Source organism: Littorina saxatilis, linkage group LG13, assembly GCF_037325665.1.
Source record: "Littorina saxatilis isolate snail1 linkage group LG13, US_GU_Lsax_2.0, whole genome shotgun sequence".
In the NCBI taxonomy this organism is placed as follows: domain Eukaryota; kingdom Metazoa; phylum Mollusca; class Gastropoda; order Littorinimorpha; family Littorinidae; genus Littorina; species Littorina saxatilis.
Window position 1 is genome coordinate 22030973 of NC_090257.1, and position 10000 is coordinate 22040972.

General features: G+C 41.2%; 1 protein-coding gene across 1 annotated transcript; it reads left to right on the top strand.

Moving 5' to 3' along the window:
• Positions 1–3399: 3399 nt before the first annotated feature.
• LOC138946058 (uncharacterized) lies at positions 3400–9631 on the top strand. Its single transcript, XM_070317576.1, has 7 exons — positions 3400–3527; positions 5845–6100; positions 6619–6648; positions 7097–7200; positions 7674–7741; positions 8085–8299; positions 8737–9631. The coding sequence occupies exons 1-7, from the start codon at positions 3444–3446 to the stop codon at positions 9471–9473; spliced, it is 1494 nt and encodes a 497-aa protein (XP_070173677.1). The 5' UTR covers positions 3400–3443; the 3' UTR covers positions 9474–9631.
• Positions 9632–10000: the final 369 nt, after the last annotated feature.

Here is a 10000-nt window from a genome sequence, read left to right on the forward strand (position 1 = left end):
TAAAATCCCTGAATGATACAAGACATTTACAAAATTAATGTACTTATATTTTCAGGGATTTTGAACATTTCCTGGTTTTGAGAATTTGGTCGACAAGAAAAGAAAGGTATCTTTATTCTGCTACTATTGGGCGATACACTAACAGAAAGACACCCACCGAGACCAATAATCCTTCACCTGCTGAGACTAATAATCATTTCTGAAATAAGGTTGAGCAGACACTCCTTCACTGCCAAGATTCCGTCTGGACTGCTCATTTTCACGGACGGTTTTGTGTTACTTTGAGAATTACAGAAAGTTTCTCAAAACAGCGGGTAGGTCTGTTTGATCTATCTTTCTTCTGGTTAACTTGAACAAAAATTGAATTTTTGGTGACCTGGGGTGAAGTACAATTTCAATTAGTTTACAGCTGTTTGGTTATGTATGGTTATTTGTGACCCTCCACCACGAAATGAGTCGCATGTCACCTCGCGCGGTTCTGCGCAAGGCTTAAAGTCCGGGGAGTGTCTGGTAACAGTGTGTGGGTCACCTTAGTCACAGGCTTATAACTCAAACAGTTTTCGCTCTTTTCTAAAACGGTTTTCACCACTGAATAGAGCATAAAAATCTCGTTATGAAAATGTAAAAATATGAAAATCATGCAAAGGTGACATGCGACTCATTCTGTGGTGGAGGGTCACATTTTTGTTCTGATTTTGGTGTAGGCCTACGTAACAGTTTTCTTCTGGTTATCTTGAACAAAAATTGAATTTTTGGTGACCTGGGGTGAAGTACAATTTCAGTTAGTTTACAACTGTTTGGTTATGTATGGTTATTTTTGTTCTGATTTTGGTGTACGTAACAGTTTTCTTCTGGTTATCTTGAACAAAAATTGCATTTTTGGTGACCTTGCAGTGAAGTACAATTTACAACTAGGGGAAAGTCCCCAAATGTCGAACAGGTGACTAATACCGAACAGCTCATTTCTCGAAAACAAGAGGTGACTGCTCAAATTTGACTGCACGAGGTGATATTGTACCATCCCTTATTATCCTGTACGAAAACTTATGGCTTCGAAAGGCTGCACAAGAAAACGATGAGTGATTTTAGGATTTTATGACCGTCAAAGGTACTTTCGACCGACAGAAGACTAATCATAGCACGAATTTGAGTAGCTTTTAGGGAAAAGGTATGGTTGAAATGAACAGTGGGATCTACCTGCTGGACAAATATGTCTGTTTCAAAGCATTCGTCTTAATCGTGCCTGAGCACCATGTGTTTTTAAAACGGTTTGGTAGATTTCAATTACCGAACACCCCTATGGTTCAAATACCGAACTATACAGAAGCTGACATTATCACGTCAAGTCAACTTGAAGTGTCGCAGGCACACACACACACAAAAAAAACCAAAAAAAAACAAGCAAATCAAAGCAAAACACAGAGAACAGAGAGAAACAGAAAGCTAAAAACAAGACGGCAAGAAATGTCAGACATCAACAGGAAGCTAACTGGTTCTGTTTTTTGTGTGCCGAGAATACACCTGTGAGGACATGATGTGTTTGATGTGCTCAGAATGGGTACATGTGGATTGTGCTGGAATAACAGAAAGCCAAAGAGGGTACTTTTGTGCTGTTTGTCAGTCAAAGTAACTTTGGTTTGTGCTGTTTGGATTGTGAACCTCTTTGTTCGGATTTAGGTAACAGGTGATGTAATTCCGAACATATTTTAGATTTTTAAAAATTAAGATAACTTTCTTTTATTTTGATTTCTTTCCACAAAAAGTGGTATGAATGTTGCTGATGTTTGTCTTTATAACAATTCACATTCCGAAACGGTCTGTCTTTTGTTGTTTTTGAGAAAATGGCAGATTTCCTTAAGTGTTCGGTATTTGGGGACTTTCCCTTATTTTGTTATGGTTATTTTGGTTAAGAACGTGTTGTACGTACGTACGAGTTTTCTCCCAATGTGTTCTTATTGTGTTTGTGTTGGTAAGTCAAAAAGACGACAATCATGATTGTGTTTACCAAAGAATTAACGCATTACAATTCTGACGTAATAAAATGATGCATTCGATCTTGACGTAAGTCTTAAGTGTGATTAGAGTAGGTTTACAATATTGTTCACGTCAAAATTATTTCCATAACAGGTGTTATGAAATCTGTGCTACATTCGTGTTGTTGTTAGTAGGTGAGAGAATTAGTTAAGTTGTGATCATGACTTCCAAAGAATGAATATATGTTGAGCTAGCAGATCAAATAGCTAGAAAGTTACAGTTGTTTAAATGTTTCTCGAAGATTTAACAAGAGACAATTCTGACGTAGTTAAAACCTGAAGGGGATGTGGTTACAGTAAATACAGTGTATATGACAGCTGTCTGATAGCGTCTCTAAGTTGTGTAAGTGTGTGTAGGTCAGAGACTTGTAGAGTACATTTATAATAGTGTCTAGCAAATACTTTGATGCATTAAAATGATGAATCGAATCAGTCTGATTTGATGTACACATGGCTATAAATCTTAATACTAATGATAATAAAACATTCTTTTATAGCGCTGTTGACCGCCGAGTGGCAGTCTCATGGCGCTTTACATTAGACATTAAAATTTAACATTTGACATAAAAAGTTTTCTTGTAAGAAATAACATACAAGCAAAGTCTTGAAGTAAGTATTAAGTAGACGTTGGAGATAATTACGATAAGATAAAATAAGACAAGATAATAATTGCATAAGCAAACCGTCCTTTTTCTACATCCAGCCCTCGCCTATGAAAGAGAATCGAGAATGTGTCTGAACATGTTCGCAAACATTGTTTCCCAGCTGATCTTTTGAAGAAATATCAAGAAAGAATTAGACACGTTTATATGTGCATGACAAGGAAGTATATCAGGCTGTAACTAGCAACACAACTAGCAATTCTTGACACAAAAGATACGCCTTTTCGCCGATTTACTTTGACAGGTTGTGTCCGCTTTTATATGCATATGCGTGTTTGTGGGCGTATATGGAATTGGCCTTAGTGTGTTACTACTTTACTTCGACAGGTTTGACAGAGTGACCGAAGATGACGACCAGCTCGTTGACAGGGTCGTGGACACAGACGTGGGTCCAGCAGGTGTCCAGTGGCCGCTTCAGGAACTTTGTCGTGCCCAGAACCTCCGTAAGTTTGTGTCCGTTTGTTTGTGTGAAGGCCTGTGTATAGGTATATGTCTGTTTAAAATGATTGACTATTTAACATTCGGTGACACAATTTGACTAAATGTACGCACGCACGCACGCACGCACGCACGCAAGCACGCACGCAAGCACGCACACACTCCCACACACACACACACACACACACACACACACACACACACACACATACACACACACTATTTCATTTTGTTCTACGTTCTTTCATTACTGAACCAGTTGCTGCGACGACTGCAGTCTTTCTCCAAGACGCACGGAGACAATGCCAGAATGAAGGGAGGCAAGCCTGTCATGGCCAAAGAACAACAAATCTACGTCCACCAAGCGTATAACGCCCCCTTCGACAACGTACAGGTAACACTGCAAAACGACTTTGCCTTGCATTGCGTAAAAATGAATAAATGTAGCGTGTGTTTTTTCTGACAATCATCTCCTAATGCGACACTGCGCTAATGATAAAACAGCGACTTGACACGACACAAAACGTCACATGGCGACGCCACACGGCACGACTGAAAAGACGAGACATGACACAAAAACTGAGACAAAGCAAGACACAACACGACACGAAACGACGAGACACAGGATGTCCCGACACGTCACGATCAGACAAGACAAGACTGGACACGACAATGCAGAACAATACACACGAAGACAAGACAAACCACATTACGACACTACTTGACACGACACGAAACAAGACACATCACGACACCACACAATACGTCACGACACGACAAGACAAGACAAGACAAAACAAGGAAAGACAATACACAAGACGTTACAACACGACAAGACACAGTACGACACGACACGATACAAGACGACATGCCGACACGGCACGACAAGACAAGACAAGACGAGATTAGACACGACAATGCAATACAACACACGACACAAGACGTGACGAAATGACGCGACACGACACAAGACAAGACAAGACAAGACGAGATTAGACACGACAACACAATACAACACACGACACAAGACGTGACGAAATGACGCGACACGACACAAGACAAGCAAGACAAGACAAGACGAGATTAGACACGACAACACAATACAACACACGACACAAGACGTGACGAAATGACGCGACACGACACAAGACAAGCCAAGACAAAGCGCAACACCACACAACTTGACACAACATAGAACAAAAAACGACACATTATTGCACGACACGACAAGACTAAACCAAGCAACACTAAACAAGAATCATACTGACTATTTATAAGCGCGTGACCAACTTGCTAGTTACTTTCCGCATTCCCAGGGAATTAAATGTGGGATTGGTCAGGATTAGATAGCGACAATGTTTACCACCTGCCTTTGTCCCACTGTGGAGAATGCGCATTGAGATGCAGCGCGTTTACTTCTTAGAGATTAAAACAGCATGTTACAGCTTGACAAAATCCGCCCATCTCTCTTTTCTTTTGATTTTCTTTTTGCTGAATATTTGTTCTGTAGCTATAATCATAATTTCGTAAACTATCAGCTGTGGATTAGTTAGAGAGGCAACTCTAAGGTAAGTCAAAGATGTAATTGCTGATTGTGTATTGTTTGAAATGTTTTAATTTTCAAATGTTGATATTAGGTTGTGTTTTTTTTACTTGTTTTATTTGTTTCCTTTGATTCCTCGGGTCGGGTAAGGAGAAATGTAAGATTTATGCGACACTTTCAATTGATATGGGTTTTTTCCTCAAAAGCACGAACTATTTGGTTAGTTTCTATTGAAAACGACCATTGGGAGCTATTTCGTTGAAAAGACACAACTATTTATTGAAAACTATTCTTGTTACGATTGCCTTATCTCTTAATCTGTGTCAAAATTGCATACGTGAAACAAGTGGTTAATTACATCCCGTTCCACGTTGTCTGTAAACGAAGCCTTGAAAGGCTAATTTTAAGTGTGGTATTTATTCGACAAACCAGTTTGTAGGAGTGTGCATGTGTTTGTGTTTGTGTGTGCGTGTCTGTGCGTACGTGTGTATGTGTGTGCGGTTAGGGGGGATGGTATATATGTATGTATGTGTGTGTGTGTGTTTGAATGTGTGAATGTGTGTGATTTGTTGTGTGTGTGTACGCAGGCGCGCGCGCGCGTTTTTATGTGTGTGAGTGTGTATGTGTGTGTGTGTGTATGTGTGTGTGTGTGTGTGTGTGTGTGTGTATGTGTGTGTCTGTGTCTGTGTGTGTGTGTCTGTGTGTGTGGGTGTGAGTATGTGTGTGAATGTGTGAAAGTGTGTGGTTTAGTGTGCGTGTGGACGCGTGCGCGCGCGCGCACGCGTTTGTGTGTGTATGTGAGTGTACGTGTGTGTGTGTGTATGTGCGTGTGTGCGTGCGTGCGTGCGTGCGTGCATGCATGCATGTGTGTTTGTTTGTGTGTGTGTGAATGTGTGTGGTTTATTGTGTGTTTGTTTGCCTGTCTTTATGCCTCTCTGTCAGTCTGTCTTTTTTCTTGCTTCCTGTTGGTGCAAGCGTCCGGCCATCCGTCCGTCCGACAGTCCGACTGTCTGTCTGTCTGTCTGTCTGTCTGTCTGTTTGTCTGTCTCTCTCTGTGTCTGTCCGTCGGTATATTTCATGTTATTTGTGTCATATACCGGCGTGAAATCAAACTTTATTTCCTTGTGAATCAAAACGGAATTATAATAGAACTGCACTTTTTCTCCAGTTCATAACAGCCAAAGCAGCGAACTTCAAACCGAACAGCTTTGACCCGAGCGGGTACCCCAACACTCAACATCCCATGGACGACTCCACAGCCTCTTCCATCCCGGAAACCAATGAAAGTGACACTTCCGGTACCTCCCCCAGCCAATCAGAAGAGAGGAGAGGTCACGTGTTCAGGGTGTTTCTGGGAGTGTTCGGCTGCCTGACTGTCCTGGCGGTGGTGGGAGTGGCCGTGTATTCCAAACTGGCTAAAGATGGTGAGTGTACTGTGCTTTAGTACCCCCCCCCCCCCCTCCCCCCTCGCGCTATTATTTATCCGGTTTATTACTTATTTATTTTCAGGAAATTGGCTTGAGAAACAAAATATACCGTCTTATGCTCAGTTGAGATTTAAACCAATGGATAAATAAGTTAAAACGGTCATACACGTAAAAACCAACTCGTGCAAAAATACACAAGTGTGCATGGGAGTTTCAGCCCAGCAGAAGAAGAAGAAGAAGAAAATAGATTCACAACTAGCAAAGTAACGTTGGAACAACAAGAGCATGTTGACAATTATCACCTGTGATCTGTTGCTATCAGTCTTATTGTACATCTCATTATCCAAAACATTCAACAGATTTAAGCTTGATTGTTTATGACATCAAAACTGCAGTGTGCACAATTTGAGAAATTGTATTTATTCACTTGGTTCATGTCGCAATACGCTCACTTCGTTAATCAAGAGTTTGTTTCCTATCAACATGTGTTAACATGTATGGTGTTTTATTTTCAGACATTGAGGGGACTAGATCTAGGCGATACGGTAAGTTGATTGACGACATTTCACTATTTTCTTAAGACTAGCACGAAATACAAGTTCAGCAGAACTACATCATACCTGTAGAGGTTGTGTGTTGGACATTGAAAAACAAACAGTAAAAATGTGCAAACAATAACCCATTTTCTAACAAATCCAAAAACAAAGAGACTGCCAACGTTCCAAAATTCAGAATAAAAAAAACAAGAAAGGTAAGCTGATTGACCGTTTGTTATTGACAAAAAATGTTTGTATTAACGTATTGTTTTGTCAATAACAAACGTTCCAACAACATGTTCTAACATTTTTGATGAAATCGTTGGCTTTTGCCTTATTATTTTTCCAGTCATAAAGATAGCAATATTCTAGAAATAGCTCACATGCACTTATGTTATACTGTTGCTGTTTAATTCTTGAATGGAACAAGGCATCACTTTCTTTTCTGACCAATCAGCGAGTGAGATGTCGATGACGGTGACCAATCAGCAGTTTTCAGAAGAGTTCCTCAACCAGTCATCGCCGGACTTTGCGGACTTTCAAACTTCGTTTTGCTCAAATGTATGTACAGCCTGAGAATAGTAGCTCAAGAATGGATGATTGAGCGAATGTATAGGCGACGGGGATTTGGAGGATGGGTGATTTGAAAAAATGAGACCAACATGGAAAAGGGAGAGGGAGGGGATAATAGAATGAAGAAAACAGGGAGGAGAGAGTGAGAGGGAGACAGACATACAAACAGGCAGAGAGAATACAAAAGAGAGAGAGAGAGGGACAGAGAGAGACAGAGAGAAAGAGCCACAGAGAAGCAGAGAAAGGGAAAGAAAGAGAGAGAGAGAGAGACAGAGAGAGACAGAGACAGAGAGAGACAGAGACAGAGACAGACAGACAGACAGACAAAGAGACAGAGAGAGGGGGAGAGAGAGAGAGAGAGAGAGAGAGAGAGAGGGGGGGACAGACGGACAGAGCAAAAGAACTAGTATCGAGCTGAGAATGAACGTGCATTCTTCAGAGTGTATTGTGTTAATTTTCAGATGACGGTCATCTTTTCCAAAACGACCGCACTTGGCAACTATCGAGGATGTTCGGTGGTTGATCTGAGGTGAATTTAATTGTATTGTTCTCACGAATGATTGTTTCATGTGTGTTTGTGTGTGTATGAGTGCGTGCGTGCGTGTGTTCGTGTGTATGCGTGTGTGTGTGTGTGTGTGTGTGTGTGTGTGTGTGTGTGTGTGTGTGTGTGTGTGCGTATAATGAATTGGTACTGGTGTTACACACACTATTGGAGTGTGTACGTGTATTTGCGCTTGGCTGCTATTTATAAGTTAAATTCTCTGGCTCTGTTATTTCCTGTGTTCTGCGTAAATCAAATAATCCATATTCGTTTGATGTTAAGCTGCTAATTAAATGTTGTTGAACAAGGCAAAACTTATCGGCCTTTTCAGGAATGGCAGTGTAGTGGTGGATTTCACACTCTACTTCATCGGAACAACCGCCCCTTCCGTAGTCGACATTTTTACGTCACTAACCAAGGGAAGCAACTCGTCGGTCGAAGGAACGATCACTCTCACAACTGGCCTGGAGATCGCAGAGAAGAGCGTACAGGTGTTGAAAATTGTGGGAGATGTGCCGATCGACCAGTTTGTTGTGAATGTCCCAGGTCAGTAATTATTTGTTGTTGAATTTTTTTTTGTTTGGTGAAAAAAATGAGCAATGAAAAATGTATGTCGTTTTCGTGTGTGTGTGTGTGTGTGTGTGTGTGTGTGTGTGTGTGTGTGTTTGTGTTTGTGTGTGTGTGTATGTTTGTGTGTGTGTGTGTGTGTGTGTGTGTGTGTGTGTGTGTGTGTGTGTGTGTCTGTCTGCCTGTCTGCCTGCCAGCCCGATCGTCGAACTTTCTTTGTTTGTGTGCATGCGTTTCCGCTATTTTCTCAATACCGTGAGCTTTAAAGCAAAATGTCCTCTTTGGTAAGCTTTCGTGACTAAAGTCTAACTAAGCACTAAAGCCAGTCGTTCCTTTTGTTACTGATTTCACACTCAAAAATATACAAGCAACAAATAAATTAACTATTGTTTTAAATGTGTATCTATCTCCTCCAGTGCCACCGCAACCAGTCGCCAGACCCACAACAACCACAGACGTCCCCACAACAAGAATCACCAGCCTTGGAGAAAACATCAATTCCACATCAAACACCACTGATCCAACAAGAGATTTATTTAACACAACTGACGAGGGTTCTACTACAACAGAGCCATCATTTGCTACAGATAACGGTACCACGGGTTCAACAAATGATGCAAACGCCACGCAAACCTCTGGCTCAAATTCAACCGAAGATCCGGGCAGACTTACTGAAGATTCGTCGAATTCGACAGATTTGTCCACGGATTTGCCCGAAGATGTCACCAATTCGACCACAACCTCTGTCGAAAATGAGAATTCGACGGTTTCGTCAACTACCACAACTGCGGACAGTGTGAACTCTTCAGACAATTCGACAAGCCCGGACCCCAACGAGGTATCAAACTACACAACAGAATCAACGTCCAACTCAACTGATGACGCTACGACAAATTCTGCAACATCCTACATTTCTACCACTGAACCTGGCGATGGTTTTAATTCGACCAATAGTTCGACACAAACAAGCACTGATGGTTTGGATAACTCACAGCGAACACCTGATCTGGAAAGTTCAAATTCGACAGCGGAGAATTTAAATACTACTGTTCATGCAAATAACTTTTCAACTCCGACACCGATTTCTTCAACAACAGCAACCAGCAGTAGCAGCAGTTCGACTTCTTCACCACCAACCGACACAAATGCTTAATTTTCAACACGCACAAGACTATTTACTATAGTTTCAGTTACAAATACCGGTTAAACACGCCAAGACGTCACGTTTTGACCCTCTTAGGCCAAAAGCCAAAAAAACTTGAAGATGACGTCATACTGCGAAAAATGACTTCACGAAAACATTCTCTCGCTTCTTCTGCATGTCTCTCAGTAACTGAAAAAGAGTTTCGAGAACGAAGATTGTCTTTATGAATTTGTGAGTTCTATCAACAGGATAAAATTACTCGTAAGATCAGCAATAAACTGTGCTCGTATTGGACTCGTATACTATTAACAAGTCGCGTAAGGCGAAAATACAATATTTAGTCAAGTAGCTGTCGAACTCACAGAATGAAACTGAACGCAATGCCATTTTTCAGCAAGACCGTATATACTCGTAGCATCGTCAGTCCACCGCTCATGGCAAAGGCAGTGAAATTGACAAGAAGAGCGGGGTAGTAGTTGCGCTAAGAAGGATAGCACGCTTTTCTGTACCTCTCTTTGTTTTAACTTTCTGAGCGT

Coding starts and splice junctions, on each gene's coding strand:
- LOC138946058 (XM_070317576.1), top strand. CDS start 3,444: ATGAAGGGAGGCAAGCCTGTCATGGCCAAAGAACAACAAATCTACGTC. Junction 6,101..6,618: donor TTCCAAACTGGCTAAAGATG/GTGAGTGTACTG, acceptor TTTTATTTTCAG/ACATTGAGGGGACTAGATCT. Junction 7,742..8,084: donor TGTTCGGTGGTTGATCTGAG/GTGAATTTAATT, acceptor CGGCCTTTTCAG/GAATGGCAGTGTAGTGGTGG.